This window comes from Emydura macquarii, unplaced genomic scaffold (genome assembly GCF_026122565.2).
Source record: "Emydura macquarii macquarii isolate MOO-44397 ecotype Brisbane River unplaced genomic scaffold, CSIRO-AGI_Emac_v2 contig_1790, whole genome shotgun sequence".
In the NCBI taxonomy this organism is placed as follows: domain Eukaryota; kingdom Metazoa; phylum Chordata; order Testudines; family Chelidae; genus Emydura; species Emydura macquarii.
In genome coordinates this window covers 22,547,479-22,568,442 of record NW_027131927.1, presented here as the reverse complement: position 1 = coordinate 22,568,442, position 20,964 = coordinate 22,547,479, and the positions used below count along the sequence as shown (strand labels likewise).

General features: G+C 40.4%; 1 protein-coding gene across 10 annotated transcripts in view; it reads left to right on the top strand.

The window, feature by feature from the left end:
* Positions 1-20,964, top strand: part of WDFY3 (WD repeat and FYVE domain containing 3) — a 325,380-nt gene that overhangs the window by 78,905 nt on the left and 225,511 nt on the right. For all 10 annotated transcript variants that reach the window (XM_067557105.1, XM_067557104.1, XM_067557103.1 and 7 more), the window contains 2 exons: positions 5,765-5,975; positions 18,566-18,689. In XM_067557105.1, coding sequence (XP_067413206.1) covers positions 5,796-5,975; positions 18,566-18,689 — 304 coding nt within the window. In that variant the 5' untranslated portion in view covers positions 5,765-5,795. The remainder of the gene's footprint in view (positions 1-5,764; positions 5,976-18,565; positions 18,690-20,964) is intronic.

The following is a 20,964-nucleotide window of genomic DNA, read 5'->3' as shown; positions in this document are numbered from 1 at the left end:
GACATTTGATTCTTGAATGTAACGTACCCCATCCACACAAAAACCTAAGTCCTTAATTCATCAGTTTCTCTGCTGCTGAAAATTTCAAGTAAACTTCTCTGAGTGTAGACCATTCCTTTCCCTGTTCTCTTCATCACAGACATATGCTGGCCCAGGTCAACTGACTTGGGTTTTGGGCTCTGGGACTAAAAAATTCTGAGATGTTTGGGCTGGAGCCTGACCTCTGGGACCCTCCATCCTCACAGGATCCTAGAGCTTGGCCTTCTACCTGAGCCCGAACATCGACACAGCAATTTTTTCAGCTTTGGAGCCTGAGGTCCACAAGCCCCCATCAGCTGACCTGGGTCAGCCATGGGTTTTTATCCCTGTGTAGACATACCTTCAGTGATCAGAGCCTGCAATGGAAGGCAAGATTCCTGATTCTCACCATTCCTCTGCTGTCAGCAAATATGTGTGAAACCCAATGGCAAAGTACGTTTCTTCCCCTGAAAGGATGACAACCTATTATTTCTATCAGTTACTTTATTAGCACAAGCGATCTGTGAGGGGAATTTAAAGGTTACAACCCTGCTGGTGATCAGTGTGGGTGTCATGTGATCCCACGTGATAGAATTTGTTTTCAGTTTTTTTAAAGCCTAGTAAACTGTCCACACAAAACTGTTAAGAGTAATGGCTGTGGAATTGTAAGATATATGGGGTGCTGCATGTGTTGGAAATAATTTCCTTAATAAGTTTACTAAGGTTTATCATTACTCAGTTTCCACACAAACATTCCTTTATTAGTCCAAAGGCCACTTGGTGGTGAATACATCCAAAATACAGTGTACACACTACTCTATCCTCGTAACAATATATTTAAAAGTATTGGCCCAAATACTCACAACAGGATCAGGGGTCGGGAGATATCTTCCCATCATGGCATGACTCCAGAGAGGTAAGGAAAAGCTCAGACAAAGAAACCCCCAAAAGCCTTTCCTTTGTATATACTATAATAAACAAGTGATGTCATTGCTGGTTATCGGACCTTAGCTAAGGCTCAATGAGGCATTTCTTTATAATATGTTAAACAAACCTATATAGCCAATTATTTAGAGCATCTGGTAAAATCATGTTTTCTGTTACCTAAGTCCAAACCTTATATAAGATACACTTGTAGTGACCCTTGAAATACCAATGTTAACACAAACAACTCTTTCTGATTCTTTTTGAATACATGCTTTGGGCCTACCACTAATGCTAACATCCAAACTCAGTTTAAAACCATAGTTCACCCTGATTTAATGTGGGGTCTATATTCTGACAATATGTATCACAGATTGAGTGACTGACAGATGTTTAATAGAATAATGGAAGTTGGGGAAGGAAAACCTAGTCTTTCTGGTCTAGCTGTGTAGATGTTTATATGGCTTCTGTCACTCAAAACACTACTGAATTTATTTTCAGAACACCCCTGTGAAGTAGGCGACTTTTTATTATTTCCATTTTCTGGATAGAGAGCTGAGGTCCAGAGAACTTGAGTTACCCGAGTCACACAGGAATTCTAGGATAGAGATGGGATTGGAATCCAGATCTCATGAATCCCTTCCCTATCACCTTAAACTGAAATCTAACTGCAGAGGTCCTGTGCATGGTTGTTTTCAGCATATCCACGGTCTGATAGCTTTTTGATTTCTTCACTCCGGTATCTAATCGTAATCAAGTCTTCGATTTGCAATGCTTTTTCTTTTCCTGTGAGTGAGGTATATAGGAAGATGCAGATCTTTCTTTTTTGCATAGCATGCTCTTTGGCTAGGTTTAACAAGGCAGTTTAGATGGCTTTCTGTTGGGGTATGCTTAAGGATGTGAAAGACACTGCTGTTCACAAGTCAATAGGCAAAAGGACCAAGGTTGCATCCAAATCTGTCTCTCCCATGACACTATTTTGCTCTGCTGTTATCCATCAGGCTTGACAGCTTGCAATTGATTTATTACTTTGTTTAGCGTACTTAGTGTTTTCTGACTTCATTTAAAGCAAAGAATTTTTGATGGTTTTATTAAAATGAAATAAATGAGTTTTTCTGTTCAACTGTGAACATTTTTGGGTCTTTAAAAGTTCCCTTTTCAGTTTGAGGAAGGATACTCTATTTTGATGTTTGTTGACTTTGCACGTTACTCTACTAACGACAGTAACATAATTAAATCACATTCAAGAGCTTCGGAATAGCTCTGGGCCTTTTCCAAAATGAGCACTAATTCTGTTTCTGTTTGAACAATACAATGTATGAATCACTTTGATTTAAGCTTTAAATGTGGTCCTTTTAAAAAAATAATATGCTCAATTAATACATGGATTTTTCACTTCTGGAGTTTTGTCGTATCACATCTTTTCACATAAAAAGGGCCAATGAAATGCTCCAGCCTGGGCTTACAACTTCTGACTTGAAGATTTAAAAGAAAAGGCTGACTTTTAAAATTTGACTCCTTGTTTCTGTAAATGTTTTTCATATTATCTATAGTTCTCTGTGTTCACTGAAGGTAGGACAACAAATAATTGACCTAATCTAAAGCAAGGGAGATTTAGGTTAGATATTAGGAAAAACCTTCTAACTATAAGGATAGTTAAGTACTGGAGTAGGCTTCCAAGGGAGGTTGTGGAATCCTCATCACTGGAAGTTTTTACAAACAGGCTAGACAAACTCCTGTCAGTGATGGTCTGGGTTTGCTTGGTCTTATCTCAGCACAGGGGATTGGATTAGATGATATCTTGAGGTCCCTTCCAGCCCTACATTTTTAGAATTCTGTGCCTGTGCAAAATTATTTCCTAGCATCAGTCTTGATCCATACCTAATTTTTGGTCTCTTGGAGCTTGGCAGGATTTGGTGTAGGCCTGGCTTGACATGTAATAGAACTGTACCATTTTTCAAAGTGTCTGACTAGATCGTAGATTAAGTATATATGAAATATTAAGGTCCTGCTTATCAGAAGAATATATTACCTTTTCTTTTCTGGATTCTGAATCTATTATCATTATCTTTTAAGAAGTTAAATACTAATACATTCCATTAGAATTATTTTCATATAGTAATTAATCAGTTCTCATTAGTAATTTGATGTGAGCATTTATTTTCTAGAATAAAATCTCAAGTTAAAATGGACACCTAGAATACCATATACTTATAGGAGTCAAGTATACCTAGGCAGCAGTGAACCTGTAGGAATGGACTTGTAGGAGTCAAATCCTACAAGTCAAGCAGTGGACTTGTAGGGGTCAAGTATACCTACGCAGCAGTGACCATGAGATGGTAGACTTCAGGATCCTGACAAAAGGACGAAAGGAGAACAGCAGGATACGGACCATGGACTTCAGAAAAGCTGACCTTGACTCCCTGAGGGAGCTGATGGGCAGGATCCCCTGGGAGGCTAATATGAAGGGGAAAGGAATCCAAGAAAGCAGGCTGTATTTTAAAGAAACCTTATTGAGGGTGCAGGAACAAACCATCCCTATGTGCAGAAAGAATAGCAAATATGGTAGGCGCCCAGCTTGGCTTAACAAAGAAGTCTTTGGTGAGCTTAAACACAAGAAAGAAGCTTACAAGAAGTGGAAGCTTGATCAGATGACTAGGGAGGATTATAAAAATACTGCTCGAACATGTAGAAATGAAATCAAGAAGGCCAAAGCACAATTGGAGTTGCAGCTAGCAAGGGACGTGAAGGGGAACAAGAAGGGTTTCTACAGGTATGTTACCATTAAGAGGAAGATTAGGGAAAGTGTGGGCCCCTTACAGAATGGGGGAGGCAACCTAGTGACAGAGGATGTGGATAAAGCTGAGCTACTCAATGCCTTTTTTGCCTCTGTCTTCACAGACAAGGTCAGCTCCCAGACTACTGCACTGGGCAGCACAGAACGGGGAGGAGGTGAACATCACTCAGTGCTGAAGGAACAGGGTCAGGACTATTTAGAAAGATTGGACATACACAAGTCCTTGGGGCCAGATGCAATGCATCCGAGGGTGCTGAGGGAGTTGGCTGATGTGATTTCAGAACCATTGGCTATTATCTTTGAAAGCATGTGGCAGTTGCGGGAGGTCCCTGATGATTGGAAAAAGGCAAACATGCTGCTCATCTTCAAGAAAGGGAGGAAAGAGGATCCAGGGAACTACAGATGGGTGAGCCTCAGCTCAATCCCTGGAAAAATCATGGAGTAGGTCCTCAAGGAATCCATTTTAAGGCACTTGGAAGAGAGGAAGGTGGTCAGGAACAGTCAACATGGATTCACCAAGGGCAAGTCATGCCTTACCAACCTGATTGCTTTCTATGAAGACTGGCTCTGTGGATGTGGGGAAAGTGGTGGACGTGATATACCTTGTCTTTAGCAAGTTAAAGTAGTATGGTTGGATGAATGAACTATAAAATGGACAGAGAGCTGGCTAGATCATCGGGCTCAATGGGTAGTGATCAATGGCTCCATGTCTAGCTGGCAGCTGCTCACAAGCGGAGTGCCCCAGGGGTCGGTCCTGGGGCTGGTTTTGTTCAACATCTTCATTAGTGATCTGGAGGATGTGGTAGATTGCACCCTCAGCAAGTTTGCAGACGACACTAAGCTAGGGAGAGTGGTAGATACAGAGTGACCTAAACAAACTGGAGGATTGGGCCAAAAGAAATCTGATGAGGTTCAACAAGGACAAGTGCAGAGTCTTGCACTTAAGACGGAAGAATCCCGTGCACAGCTACAGACTGGGGACCGACGGGCTAGGCAGCAGTTCTGCAGAAAAGGACCTGGAGGTTACAGTGGATAAGAAGCTGGATATGAGTCAGCAGTGTGCCCTGGTTGCCAAGAAGGCTAATAGCATATTGTGCTGCATTAGTAGGAGCATTGCCAGCAGATCGAGGGAAGTGATTATTCTCCTCTATTCGGCATTGGTGAAGCCACATTTGGAGTACTGTGTCCAGTTTTCGGCCCCCCGCTACAAAAAGGATGTAGACAAGTTGGAGAGAGTCCAGCAGAGGGCAACAAAAATGATTAGGGGGCTGGAGCACAAGACTTATGAGGAGAGGCTGAGGGAACTAGGCTTTTTTAGTCTGCAAAAGAGAAGAACGAGGGGGTATTTGATAGCAGCCTTTAACTAACTGAAAGGGGGTTCCAGAGAGGATGGAGCTAGGCTGTTTTCAATGGTAGTGGATGACAGAATAAGAAGCAATAGTCTCAAGTAGCAGAGGGGGAGGTCTAGGTTGGATATTAGGAAAAAGCTTTTCACTAGGAGGGTGGTGAAGCACTGAAATGGGTTATCTATGGAGGTGGTGGAATCTCCATCTTTAGAGGTTTTTAAACTGCGGCTTGACAAAGCCCTGGCTGGGATGATTTAGCTGAGGTTAGTCCTGCTTTGAGCAGGGGTTTAGACTAGATGACTTCCTGAGATCCCTTCCAACCCTAATCTTCTATTTTTCGAAGTATTGAAGTGTTCAGTAGCATTTTAAACTTGTAACATCTTCACTCCTAAAGATCTTGTGCTTTACAAAGAGCACTACTGAAATGCTATCAACTTGAAGCCTGAAACATAAGGTCCAGTTTTCCCCATCCTGGCACATGTACGCCAGTTGTTACAGTACATAAAATTATCTAGGTCTTTTTTTAAAAAAATAAAAAATCTAGCTACAGTATTTATGATTAAGTTGGGGAAGTGCATTTTTGAACTTGCTTTATTTTTTCAGAAAAAATTGTGAAAAATATTTTCATGTCATTATTGTCTGTGTTTTACTCAATGAGTTCATTTTCCTTTCTGAACAGGATAGAAAGAGATTTCCAGAACTCAGCAAAGATGAATATGGTAAAGAGAATCATGGGCCGGCCACGGCAGGAGGAGTGTAGCCCTCAGGATAATGCACTAGGGTTGATGCACCTGCGCCGACTCTTCACTGAACTTTGTCATCCTCCTCGGCACATGACCCAGAAAGAACAGGAAGAAAAACTTTACATGATGCTGCCAGTGTTTAACAGGGTAAGCCAGCTGATCTGATGAGAGACTTTTCTGCTGCTAGCTAAGGTCTTGTCTACATGGGGGAAAAAGCCTGGAGTAGTTAGTGTGCACTAATTACTCTGCACTAATTCACTGCATAGACAAATTCACACCCTAGATTACACCATACTAATTTCCCTGTGTAGACAAGTCATAAGAGTACTTGTAATCTACATTTGGTGGCGATTGTTTTCCTTTGAATTGAAGGGATTGGGAACTGTGAGATAGCGAGGGCAGGGGACGGCAGGAGAGTGGTGGAAGGAAGGTATGTGAGCCTGAGAATGCTCAGGGCTCTGTTCCCTGCGGACTGACTAAATACCATCAGGGGGGCAATTAGAGGCAGCTGGGGCCAATGAAGGACCAGCCAGGTGCTTCATAAAAGCTCCCCACCCCAAACAGTCAGGGCACAAGCAGGAGGAGTAGGTGTGCTGTGCTGTGCTGTGCTGTGCTGTGCTGTGCTGTGCTGTGGAGCGGAGCGGAGCGCTGATTGAAAGTGGAGGAGAACAGAGTACAGAGGCCTGTGGACAATTGAAGGTATCCGGCTCAAGGAGCCAGAAGGAGGGGGGAAATCAGCCCAGGGAAGCCAGTGCAGCTGGGAAAACAGTGCCAGCAGCACATAGCTGCCTCTCATAGGGCCCCTGGGCTGGGACCCGGAGGAGCGGGTTCCCTACCTCCCTCCTTTGACTGGACGTGCCCTGGCCCACTAGAGGCAATAGAAGCGTGGAACCCACTAGAGGGGAGCTGACGGCTGCCACAGGAACATATAGTGGCAACGCCACAGAAATTAAGTTTTTTGTTGCCAACATTTCCCTTTTTGATGTTAAAAATAATGTAAGGTTAAGAAATCTCTAAATGTTTGTTTGGTTTTGGTGCATGTCTTCATTGATAGATATGTGCTTGCAAATACTGTTAGGAAAGACTGAAAGCATCAGTACATTTAAGGTCAAACATTTCAATAAATAAATTTTCTTTTCTGGTTTGTTTATCAAGCTCAAAAAGACAAAATAACCTGAAATGTACTTGTGGAAGGTTTTCATTTTCGTAGGGCAATGTATTAAACTGGTTACATGCTGTTTAGAATGACCAATCAATATCAAAATATGTTGTTAATGTAGTTTTCTAGGCAGTTCATACATTTGCACCACAATTTACAGACATGCAACACACTCTTGTTTCAGGAACAGACGATTTATTATATTTAATGAACCTATTAAGTAGCGTGATCAAGTGGATAGGTGTCCTGAGTCCCAGTCTAGTTCTCTGGGTTCTATTCCCAGCTCTATCACTGACCTGCTTTGTGACCTCGGCCAAGTTCCCTCTTTGCCTCCATTTCCCAACCCACCTTTTATTGTGTTCATTTAGGTTATAAGCCCTTTTAGGGCATGGACTGTATGTGTACAGTGCCCAGCATAATGGAGCCTTGATCTTGGTTTGGGCTTGTAGGTGCTACTGTGATACTAATAAGTCTGGGATCTGTCAGTAGCTGATACTTTGAAAAGTAAATTATATCTTTATACACTTGATCAACCACTTACTTGTAATCTTGAGGGGGAAAAAGTTCTTTCCTGATCCCTACAATAATTAGATATGATTACTGTGATTTTACCCTTTTTATCTAGAAATTGTATTGCTGATGAAAGTAACTGTTAGTTTTAAAAGAAACTAACTGCAATAATTGTGTGTAGGCACAGACAGCAAGTTGTCTTCAGTGTGTCTGTACAGGACCTTGCAGACTTCAAAGAGAAAATTAACAAGATCCATAATTAGGTCCTTCCCCTTCTTGCCCCTTTGTTTCCTCATCTCTCCCTGTAACTATGTCTCCTTTACACCAGTCACTGGCTCCAAGCTCTTTGAAAAGAACATGCTGCTGCCCTCTCCTTTCTGTAGAACTGTTCTCACTAATATCTTAAATGGTTCTCCCTGGCTAACTCTCTAGTCCTTAACTCCACCTTCATCCTCCTTGGTCTTTCTTAGATAATGTCAGTCACTTCCTTCTCCTGGGGCATCTCTTTTCCTTTGGTTTTCATGGGCTCCCCTCTCATGGTTCTCCATTAATTTTTTTTGACTGCTCAACCCTTGTCTTTGATATAGCTCCTCTCCTTTCCTCTTTGTGTAAGCCTCAGAGCTTTGTCTGTGTTCCCTTCTTTTTTTCCTTTGATGACCCCATCTGCATACACATTTTGTTTATTCTGTTCTGAAGACTCATTAATTTTCTTCTGTCTCATAAACTTATTGGTCTCATGTATCTGAGTTTTCAGTGTGTCATATTGTATGGCATACTATTTTGTAAACTCAACCCAGTCATAACTAATCTCCCTATTTTTTTAAGCCCTTCTTTTTTCCTCATTTCACTATTTGCTTTTGACATCACCATCCATTCTTTGTCTTAGACATTTTTAATCTGTCCTCCTTGGAATCCTCTCTCCCAGCAGAAATCTAAACTATTGCCAAATGTTGTCACCTTTTATTTACAATCTCTCTAAAATCTGAATCTTCCTCTGTCTTGATGAATATAACACCTGTCCATGCTCCTTGATTTCCTGTCTCTGGAATTGTTGATAACAATTATCCATACCACCAGAATGCCACAGCAAAAATTCATTCTTGTAGTTAAATCAGATGATGTCATTCCATTTTCTGTAATCACTCCACTAGTTTTTCCCTTGCCTTTAAAAGCCTGCACACCTCCAGGCTGGCCTACAGCTCAAATCTGTCTGCTATCATGTTTTTCCCTTCCCACAAGGCTGCTGTTTCTCCCACAATCTGCCAAGTCCCCACCCTCCCTTTATTTATTTTCCTCTGTTGTGGAAAAGAATCACACTGCTACGTTTTAGAGTTGGATCGGGTGCAGCTTTAATTGTGACACACACAATCACATAACCATAGCTATGGGGAATACTATAGCCATAGGGAAAACCCAGGTGCCTATAGGGAAGTCAAGCAGCATGTCTGGATGCTGGGCAAATGTACTTGACCTGGCTACCAGATACAAAAGACTTATATAGGGGTTGCTTAGGTTCATTTACATGTTGATCGTATAGTGGAATTTGATTAACAGTTTATACTTAACAGGAAAGACAATCACAGTGCACAGTGGGGCACACCAGATGCCTTCACAGGAACGCCCAATGAGTCACTTGAGTATACAATGTAGTTTTTAGGGACCCTGGTTAACTCTGGAAGATGGGTGATGACACAATACTTGTTCAAATGCTAATTTGTATGGAGTGAGTTTTCTATGGGGCCGGTAAGACAAAGGGGGGCAGGTACTGGTACTTATTGAAACAGGTGAAGTCTGTTCAGACTTCAATAAGGCTTAAGGCTCATAACAGAGAACTTGCCTCTCGGATGTGGTTCAGAGACTTCTTGTGGGATTTTAACATCTTTATCCTAATTTCAGTTGAGGCATTCTGTTTATGGTTTAGCCTGGGGCTTCTATTTCACTTTCAGGCTACAAATTCAGGCCAGGCCTTCTATGACCAGTTTCAGACCAGGCATTCTATTAATCAATTTTATGATTAATTCTTTGATTCCACACCTCCTAAGGACCCACTTTCTCTGTGAGGCCCTCACATGAAAAATCCCTCTTGTGGCTTTCCTAGTCCATCTTTTAAAAAATATTTTCTAAATTGTACGTTCCCCAGGGAAGTGACTGTCTCTCTTGTGGAGTGCTATGTACATTATTGGTGCTCAGAAAAGAACAGAACTGTTTAAAACTAACTGGGTAAATTCACCAGATTTAAAAGAGAAAAATTATTTGTTTCACAACTTTCAAACTTTGACTTCTATTGGGAAAGCTGGATGCTTGTGCGCTTGGAGACCTATACTTAAAATTTTGGCCGTCTGAGTAGTTGAAATTTTCAGAAACAAGAAAAGGCACGTTTGTGAAAAGACAAATACTATAGACCTATGGTATGGAACTGTGCAGATGGATTTGTATTACGGAAAACTATACAGTGAATATTGGTCTATGCTTCTTTTGTTTAAGATTATTCTGCAATTGTTTATATTTTAAGAATTAAAACCTCATTTACTATCCCAAGTGATTAACAGTATATTGTAGATACATCTGGATTACAGATAAAATAATTCAAAATTAGTTCCATAATTTTTCCACTTACCTGCCAATGCCTAAAACAGGACCCTGCTGCTCTTTTAGTTGTTTTGATCTTCTCCATTTGATGTCAGCCACATTCAGACCTAAAGCTTCATCAGAAATGCTCCTGCTGCTTTCTTTCTAGTGTTAGTAATAATATAAATTCTGTCAGAGCAACATAAAATCTTAATTTAGCTCTTGTCAGATTAACCATAGTTAATCTTGGAAGTGTTATTAAGTCTTCCTGGTTATTCTTTTAATATACAATTGCAGACAATTTGTATTTTTAAAGGATTTTATTTCACCTTTACTCAAAGGCTTGCGAAAGAATGTCATCATAATAGAGTAATAACAGCAAAAATCAGTACATATTTCACAAAAGAAACTAAGGCCTTCTCTTGCTTGGGGCTTGTGTGCGATGTGTAACAATAATTCATAGAATTAACATAGTATTTTCCTTGGTTAAGGTGACACAGTGTTCTCCCTTCTTCGCTCTTTCCTTGCCCATTTATGTGTAGGCTATTGACTTTCCCCTCTGTTAGAGTCTGCTGAAACTACTGATGTGAGACTGCTACCATCAGGTTGTCTGTGAACAATATTTAAAAAATGAGAAATTTAAGCATTCAGCTTCAGTGTTTACTCATTCTTCCCATTTCACTATAACTTAGGCACCAAAATGGCTAGGAAAATTATTTATTTTGACTGTATTATATAGCATAATTGATACTGTAGGAAAGGAGCAGGAACTGAAAATTTAAAAAAATGTGTACTTTGTCTTTATTTTTAATAGAAAAGATGTATATTTATCAAATATGCAAATAGATAAATTGCTCATTTGCATAAACATCTAGATTTTTGGACTTTTGGCCTTAACAGGTAGGCCAGGGAGTAAAGAATCCGTTTTAAATAGTAAGTAGAATATAGATAAGCAGAAAGTTCTAGTATTTGGTCAGGATATTTGGGATAATATCCCTATTCTTGTGAAAAGTGTCTTGAGATTTTCAGTGATTACATGTAATCAACAGTACTGTTTTACTTGTCATCAGAACACACTGAGCAGTTCTAATTACTTGCTATGACACTTGATATGCTAGAAGCCCCTTACCTGGCCAACTGAGTTTAATTTTGAGATTTTGACCCCAACTCAATTTGAGCATGAGACGGTAGTATGGCCACAATACTCTCTACTTATTGGTAAAACAACAGAGGTCCAATCAAAGCCAAAAGTTTTATTTAGGTTTGCATTTCATCTAGAATGTAACCTCATCATCCTCAAATGTGTTTTATTAGAAAGGTAATTATTGTATTCAGTTATTCATACTGGCTTTTTAGTAAAATGCCTTATAGGTATTAAATTTTCCATAGAAGTAAAGCTAATTGAGCCAGAAAAGATTACTGAGATCATGCAGTTTAAACTGTGTTTAACAACATTTTGTTAAGTATTGACATAGAAGCATTAAAAAACACTGATTTCTGAAAACAGAATTTGTATGACATACACCTTACTTGTTTGGAAATGACATTATGAAATTTGATAACTATTTTATTGGAATTGCTTGAATGAAAGCAAATATGTTAGCTATGTGAATTGTCTTCTTTTGCAAGAAGACTGCATTTGAAGCAAATGACTTATGGTTATTTCAATATTAATTTCTTGGAAGAAGTAAAAGAATGCTCATTTTGTAAGTAATTTGTTTTACTTAGAATTCACAATTTCTTGTAGCTAACTGATATTTAAATGAGAAAATCGGTTCTGGTAATTGAATTACTATTTAATTATGATGAAATCAGTTACTAATGTTATGTTCTTGTTCAGTATTTCATGTGAATTACTAACATTGTGGCAAATAACTTGTAGAATTTACAAATACATTTGCTGTGCTGAAAAAAATCCTATTAAATATTTAAAATGGTTTTGTCCTAGGTAATTCAGGTTATAGGTTTGCTTTAAGCAAACATAAAATTTACTTTCTAATATGTCAGTAAGCACATCAGGAAAACAAAATCTACAACACAAAAGAGCTAGGAATTCTCTTCAGCCTTGTATATGTAGAAGCCAGGAGATCTTGATAAGATTGACAGTAACTAGATTACCATTGAAGCAACAGTCTTACTGATTTTCAGTGCGTTTGCTGAAAGTGGTGCAAAACTCTAATAAGAACACAAAATATTAAAAATTGAATTATGGGTAGCATTTTAGAACCAGTAAGTTACTTTTACTGTAACCGTCTGTAGCTGTTCAGAAAATGTCCTAGGTGAAATAAAAATATTTATTTATACTCCTCCATCTCAGCAATTCCAGTATTGATGGGTTCACATAGGTTGATTTTTTTTTTTTTTTTTTTTTTCCTGCAGAATTTGTTACTACTTTGAGTGATTGTTTGTATGGATTCCACTTCCGGTGTGTGCATGCCCCATATGTGTAAAACTGGATTTTTGTGACCACCAGCAGTGTCCATTAGGGTTATGCCTGCACCTTAGATGCCTTCATGCTTCCCCACCAAAGGGCAGAATAGGCTAGTTGTCCCCCAGTTCCTTCTTATTGCCCTTGACAGTGAGACATAACCCCTTCAGCATCGGCCTACTCTGTATTCTGTGCAATTTGGTTTCTCATCCTGTTTATGGTAGTTAGTATAATTTTGCTTATTTGTTTGCAAGCTGTTAACAAAACAAAAGCTTTTCTACTAGATTTAGGGACAACTCCCTGATACCAAGATTTAGTTGCTGTGGTAAACTGAGGTTCCAGCATTCAAAATTGTCCCTCATGTGAAGCAGCTATTTCATTCAGTGGTGGACATACTAGGTGACCTTTCTTTGTTTTGCTCACTCACCGCGGAGAGGGGCTCATCCCTGATAGCTTCTTGATCTGCCTCTCCTTCTCCAAGAGGGTACAGAAAGTAAAACTGGCTCATCTCAAACCCTTCCTCTGGAGCATTTGATGAGAGCTTCCCCAGAACCTGAGACAAAAGGGCCTGCCAAGACTGAACAAGCTTCTTCAGCTAGTGTTCATATGAGCTGTGGCTCTACTTCAAACTTCTGGACTCACTCATACTCCAGGAGACCAAACTCATCAATTGCAGAATCCAGCAGAGTATCCAAGATCACTTTCACCCATTCATCCAAAAACGGATAGGAAGGAACATTTTTTCAACAGTGAGAGCAAGCCAGGGTCACCCTCCCTGGTGCCTAGTAAAATAAGACAAAAATTTCACCATGCATTGCTGTCTTCTCAGGCTGCTTGGCAAAAAGGCAGTTCACGACCCAAATCGGTCCTGTGGCACCATGGCCCAGACCAACCCCCAAGGTGCCCAAGGTACTGCCAGAAGCCATATTCTACATTTTCCCTGGTAGTGATATTAATGCACTCAGTGCTGAGACTCTGGTTTCTGTGGCTCCAATCCACCTAGTGAAGACTCTTCTGGCACCAAAGTCATTCTCATTAATGAGTAATCTTATGGTGACTGCCCAGCCAGATTCATCCTTGTCCTCCTTCTGCCTCAGTACTGATTGGTAGGACTGACATGGTACCACCAATGAGCTCTCATGCTCAGATGGTGGAGGAGATTCGAGAGAACCCTGGGATATTAATCAAAGTAGCCCTTCCCCTTCGACCCTTTTAGAAGAACACTTATTTTCTTCCTCCTCTTCTGAACACAACAGAGAGGGTGTCCATTCACTTGTTCTCACACTCATGGGCCTTACTTTGACTTGTGAGTTACTTTGATAAACACTGACACTGGGGTTCTTGTGGGGAGCAGACACTTTGGTATTCATCCCTGTGGCCGCAGCCCCTTACAATATATGTGACTCCTTGGGTCCTGCAGATTGCTTACTTAGGAAGCTTTGCTCTAGTTCCTGTCCTCTAAGACTGGTTTGCAGCTATTGACCAATAGGAAGTCTACTTTCACATATCAGTTTATCCAGTGTGCAGGAACTACTTACATAGTTCCACTACCAATACAGATTCTTGTCCTTTGGTCTTTCAGCATCACTGAGGGTATTCACCAAGTGCTTAGCAGTTGTGGTAGCTCACCTAGGAAGTTGAGACTCAGGTAGATCCATACTTCAATGATTGGCTCATTTGAGGAAGATCACCAGCAGGTGGATGATTCCATTTACATGACACTAGAACTTTTTCCCATATTGAGCCTTATGATCAACAGAAAACTCCACACTGCTCAAAGAATAGAATTCATAGGAACTGTGTTAGATAGATAGGTTCTTGCTGTTCTCAAAACTACCACAGAAGTGGTTCCAGAACTATGGTAGGCCTCCTCCAACCACCTGCAAAGTCCTCCACAGACATCTGTAAAAGCATGCCTCAGACATCTAGACCACATGGATTCCTGCGCTTGTGTCATAGCAGCCTTCAGTGAATTTCAGTGATCACTAGGTTGTGGTGCATGTATCCTCTGCCAATTTTTATGGTAAGGGGCTCAGAATTCACTATTCCCTCATGTAAGCATTTCCGTCGGAAGGATAATCTGGTCGTAAATAATTTCCAACCCCCCAAAAAAGGTAATTATAAATACTTGCAAGTAAATTCAAGTAATTTCTAACCTTTTAGTTAATTCTAATTCAAAGCAATTTTAAGTAATCACCAGTAAGTGCTTACTAATGTGCTCATCAATAATACAAATAGGTGACTATTCTTTTACTGGTGTGCGTGCGTGCGTGCGTGCGCGGGGGTGTGTGAGAGAGGTTGGCAGCTTTGACAGCATGACTGGGGATAGTTGGGACTTTTTGCACCCAAAAGTTTAGGGGTCGTGGTGTGCTGAAGCTTTTTGACAGTAGGGAGGGGATATCACTCTCTTCTTTCTTTCCCATTTTGGGTGGGATCAAAGGTGAGTGACTTCAGTTTGTCATCCAATTCTCTACCCTTCCAGCAGTAGGTAGAAAAATTGTAGAGGTGAATATCCTAATGCCCTGAGTGCCTGCTTTCTGAGGTAGTGACTTGAAATGACCTCAGACATACAGAGAACCCTAGATGTTTTTGTTTTGTTTGTGCCTTGCATTTACTATCTGGCATTTTCACAGAACTTAAAACACCAGGATATTTTTTTTTAAAGACTACACATAATGTGGATGTTGTAGTGTGAAAAGGTTTCGACCAATAAACATTGCTTCAGTACATAAATTGTAATTCTGACCACTTTCTTCATCTCCCTCAGAAGACATTATTCAATTTCATGAGCTTGTCAGCAGAATGGTAACAAAATAAAATTTACCACCTGTCACATCGGAGGAAGCACCTCATCCAATCTTTGATATTCTTGGTACTGTTTCTATCAACGAAGTATTCTTACCAATCCTGGAAAGTCTCTGGCAGCCTATGAAATCAGTATGGAATAAACTCATTTAAAAAAAAGCAGAGAAATTATATCAAATTCCTTTTGAGGATTTCTTCTGTTTTCATGTGTATGCACCTCCTAATTTCTTTGTTCTTTGCACTGCTGCTGCTTCTGCAAGATCTGGATATCTATGCTACACTTCTAATGACAGAGAAGAGAAAAAATTAGATTCCTTGAGATGGAAGCTGTTGTGGTGGTTTTTTGTTTTTTGTTTTTAAACTTCTTTGAGTATGAGGATTGCTAACTCTCGAGTGGGCATGGCTAGGTACCAATTTCATCTTCAGCATAAAATTTCACTTTTTATAAAGAATTTTCCTGAAGAGCATCAGAAGTTAGATAATGCTCTTATTAAAGAGGGACAAAGTGGGATTAAACATGCTCTTAGAGCGTCCTTCGATGTCTTGGATACTGCTTCATGATTAGTAGCCTCTTCTGTAACTCCTTGAAGATGCATGTGGTTACATCCTTCTTCTTCCCTTTGAGGCAAAATGAAAAACTGAGGATCTTTCACTTGAGGGAGACAGACTTTTTTCTGTTCTAAAATAAAATTTTCGAGGAAATGAAAGACACATCAGCAGCAAGATCTTTGGAACTTTCATAGCCTTTTAAAAAGAGAAGTCCTACTTCTATGTTTAGGTTCCAGAGACCATGCTATCTTCCTTTTTCATCATCATCATCTTACTACGCTCAAAGAAGAGATCAGTATCACTAACAGAGATAGCAGCAGTATCTTTCACTGCAACCTCAATATAGAAAACAATCAGCCAAATCTAAAATGAGACCCAAGAACAATTCTGCCACGTATTCCTTACCTACTGTTAGACCTCTTGTTTGACATGGAGTGAGAGCTGCAAACCAACACTGGACACTTCTCCTCTACCTTTTGGAAACAGTCTGTCCCACTTTACAGCGGACGGCAGAACATCTTTATGGACAGATGAGTTTTGGCTATAATAAAAGCATTACATGGTCCAGTTTGAGACCCTACCTCCATACCCACCCCCACCTCTTCCCTTTTCAGAGAAACCTCTCATGAGAGGGTTTTAAGAACAGACGTTCATTCTCTATTAATTTACGGAGCAATAGAGGCAGTTCTATAAAGTCTCAGGAATCAGGTCTTCTGTTACTATTAATCCTGATTGCAAAGAAGAATGATGGTCTCTGTCCAATTCTTGATTGGTAAAAATTAAACAAGTACATCAGAAAGTTCCAGTTCAGGATATTGACCATTGTGATGATTATACCTTTACTCTCCTATCTGGATTGGTTTTCCAATCTAGGTCTCAGAATGCTTATTTTTATACAACTAACTCTTAGAACATACTTTAGATTTTCCTTAGTTAAAGAAGATTTTCAATACAGGGCCTGGCCTTTGATCTTTCTACTGCCCCCACAGTTTTTACAAAACGTCTTTCCATCAAAGTAGCTTTTCTGAGAAGATGATGGTTTTGTTTTCCCATATGTAGATGACTCTCTTGTGAAGGCTCAAGGAGAGCTGAACAGAGTCATTTTTATAGGACTTCATATAAATGATTTGCTTCTTATGTGAGTAACTGCACAGTTAGAGCTATTTCTGCTCAAATTCTATCTAGATGGGTCTGGGAATGTATAGAAGAGAGTTATAGAAATGTTTCACAGTGTCCTCCTGCTGGTCTTGGAACACATGCTACAAGAGCAGTTGCTACTTCTACAGCATGTTTTAGACATGTTGCTGTAACTGGGATTTGTAAAACGGCCACATGGAAGACACAGCTGTTAGGTCTGATGCCCAGTTGGGCAGGGCAGTCCTCCAGTCTTCATTTAATTAGGACACTTTGTCCCACTATCTTGTTTTCGTATACTGCTGACCAAACTATCCCCAGAGTGGGTATATACAGAGGACCTATGAAGAAGAAATAAAGGTTACTTACCTGTAATTGGAGTTGTTTGAGGTGAACTCTTCATATTCACACTCCCTCCCTTCTTTCCTTCCATCTGTGGAGTTAATTAATCTATTCTCTGTATTAGCAGTGTAAAGAACTGAGGTGGCAACTGCTGCTGCTTCCCCTTTTTGTAGCCTCATCTTCAGAACATGCTTGAACGTGGAGGGGAGGGGTAAGGGGGTACGCGAGCACTCTAACAGACACTGCTTACAGAAGGTTATACTGTTCTGCTACACTGGTCAGTACATATCCCAAGACTGCAAATATGAAGAGTCCATCTCAAAGAACTCCAGTGCCAGATAAATAACCCTTGTTTTTGGCATCTGAATAAAACTTCAAGTTTTATTCATTTTCAAAAGTGCTGAACATCCAGTATACTCCATGAAGTCAAGGAGAAAATCAGAGCATGGTTATTTAGATACCTAAATATAGATGTAATGGCCTGATTTTCAGATGTGTAGTGCAGGAGGTGTTGGTGCTTAGGAACTTTGAGTAATCAGGCCATAAGTATCTTAACTCTAGGTATCAAAACTCAGAAATTTTGACATTTCTAGTTTTTGTTTTGCAGAGCTTACAAACTGCTGCAAGTAAGAAGGATGCCTATTCTGTCCTCTCTCAGACCTCCTGAATGATGCAAAGAGAATCCGAGAGAAGAAGTTGTCTACCCCTTCTTTGCTAGTTTCCATTTTTCTTGGGTACTCCTCTCTCATGAATAAATATAGTGCCTGCCTCTGCCCAAAGTGCTGCATCATGAAACCAATGTGATACTTCCATTTTATTGCTGCCTAGCATTCTGAATAGCCAAAGAGAAAAAGAAAAGAGTGCTGGCAAGATAGAAAACTGTGACAGAGTGAAAGTTATGAGCAGTGTTAAAGGCTCAGGAGCAGTCTGTTAATAGACTCAGGAAGACAACACTGCATTGGCTTCACTCACATTTAGAAAGCTAACTTTGCAGCCGTAAGGGGTAGAAACTTAACTTTAAAAAAAAAAAAAAAAAAAGAAAGCTTGCATTCTGCATAAGTTGACAAAGTTGGTCTGCTTATTCACTGGGACAGGCACCCTGATCTGACACAATGAGTTGAATTAAAAACTTCTATGCAATTGTGTACTAAATTCCTAATGGTAAAAGAGATTTTGATTGCAAATGAAAAACTACAACAAAGAACTACCACATTACAAAATCTGTTTTCTTTTGTCTTTTAGGTGTTTGGAAATGCTCCTCCAAGTACAATGACAGAAAAATTCTCTGACCTCCTACAGTTTACCACACAAGTGTCACGATTGATGGTGACTGAAATTCGACGGAGAGCATCAAATAAGTCCACAGGTAGTGCGTGGGGTGACAAACTGGGCCTTGTGGGGTGTACGCATTTCAGAGAAATCGGTAATGTACCAATGAGTCCTCCTCTGTATGGACGCTTATAAAATGAAATGGTTATTGAAAGGATGCAGCATTATTAATTCTTTTTTATCCTCAGATGTGTACTCTCTAAAAGTATTTCTAAAGCACCCTAGCTAATTATTATCACAAGATAAACTGTTAGCAAGTTCGACCAAAGTAAGACAAAAATCCTCAGACCTAGAATAATGTTGTCATGCTCCTCTTGTGCTCTATTTAATAAATATCTTTGCATGGAGATGAGTCTTATATTGTACCCTGAATATGGCAACTCTTGAGCTCTTCTTGCTTTCCCTTAGGAGTTGCCTAACATGTGACTTACAGCTGAAAAGATTCTGCTTCAGTCTTCTGATAGCGTAACCACGTGTTGTCTGCTAAGGCTCATTTATATTTCTGGCAGTATGAAGTAGCACAGAAGGTCAAGATCTTGTCCATTAAATGTTTTAAAGATAAGGACCAGTATCTCGGTTTGGGTCTGGTGGTGAATGAGGAGACATGCAGATTGCAGAGTGCTGGCGTTAAATGCTCTTTATGGTCTGTTCCATGTATGATGTGGGGTGCTGCGAGTTGGACCCACTGCAGTTTCCTTCTGTTTCTCAGGTACACTGAGTTACAGTAATCCACTCCAAATAGTAAAATCTATTAAAAGAATGGATGAAGCTGCTGTTCCATGCAAAGACTGCTTTGGCAAATTTTGCCTTTGTGGGTACAGAAGAAGTGAGAGTCCCACAGGTTTCCCAGGTTGTGTATTGACTGTTAGTGGCCATTGTAACCTATTTGCTCCCTATTCTTGTCACTCACTGAGGTCAGATGGATTTCCCTGAACCCTTGCTGATCATAGTCATTTTTGGAGTATCTTAAGGTATTGATTTGGTTAGTTTCTCCAGGAGACTGGATGTCAGTTGCTCCAGGGGTATAGTTTCATTCTAAACTTTTTCTCATAGGACTTCAGAAAGTTGTTTTCTATTAAAACGATGTGCTTTAAAATAGTTCATAGAATCATAAAAGATTAGAGTTGGAAGGGACCTCAGGAGGTCATCTAGTCCAACCCCCTGCTCAAAGCAGGACTAACCTCAGCTAAATCATCCCAGCCAGGGCTTTGTCAAGCCGCAGCTTAAAAACCTCTAAAGATGGAGATTCCACCACCTCCATAGATAACCCATTCCAGTGCTTCACCACCCTCCTAGTGAAAAGCTTTTTCCTAATATCCAACCTAGACCTCCCCCTCTGCTAATTGAGGCCATTGCTTCTTGTTCTGTCATCCACTACCATTGAGAACAGCCTAGCTCCATCCTCTCTGGAACCCCCTTTCAGGTAGTTAAAAGCTGCTATCAAATACCCCCTCGTTCTTCTCTTTTGCAGACTAAACATGCCTAGTTCCCTCAGCCTCTCCTCATAAGTCTTGTGCTCCAGTCCCCCTAATCATTTTTGTTGCCCTCTGCTGGACTCTCTCCAACTTGTCTACATCCTTTTTGTAGCAGGGGGCCGAAAACTGGACACAATACTCCAAATGTGGCTTCACCAATGCCGAATAGAGGGGAATAATCACTTCCCTCGATCTGCTGGCAATGCTTCTACTAATGCAGCACAATATGCTATTAGCCTTCTTGGCAACCAGGGCACACTGCTGACTCATATCCAGCTTCTTATCCACTGTAACCTCCAGGTCCTTTTCTGCAGAACTGCTGCCTAGCCCATCGGTCCCCAGTCTGTAGCTGTGCACGGGATTCTTCCGTCTTAAGTGCAAGACTCTGCACTTGTCCTTGTTGAACCTCATCAGATTTCTTTTGGCCCAATCCTCCAATTTGTCTAGGTCACTCTGTATCTACCACTCTCCCTAGCTTAGTGTCGTCTGCAAACTTGCTGAGGGTGCAATCTACCACATCCTCCAGATCACTAATGAAGATGTTGAACAAAACCAGCCCCAGGACCGACCCCTGGGGCACTCCGCTTGTGAGCAGCTGCCAGCTAGACATGGAGCCATTGATCACTACCCATTGAGCCCGATGATCTAGCCAGCTCTGTCCATTTTATAGTTCATTCATCCAATCCATACTACTTTAACTTTTAAGAATACTGTGGAAGACTGTATCAAAAGCTTTGCTAAAGTCAAGGTATATCACGTCCACCACTTTCCCCACATCCAGAGCCAATCACTTCTTCATAGAAGGCAATCAGGTTGGTCAGGCATGACTTGCCCTTG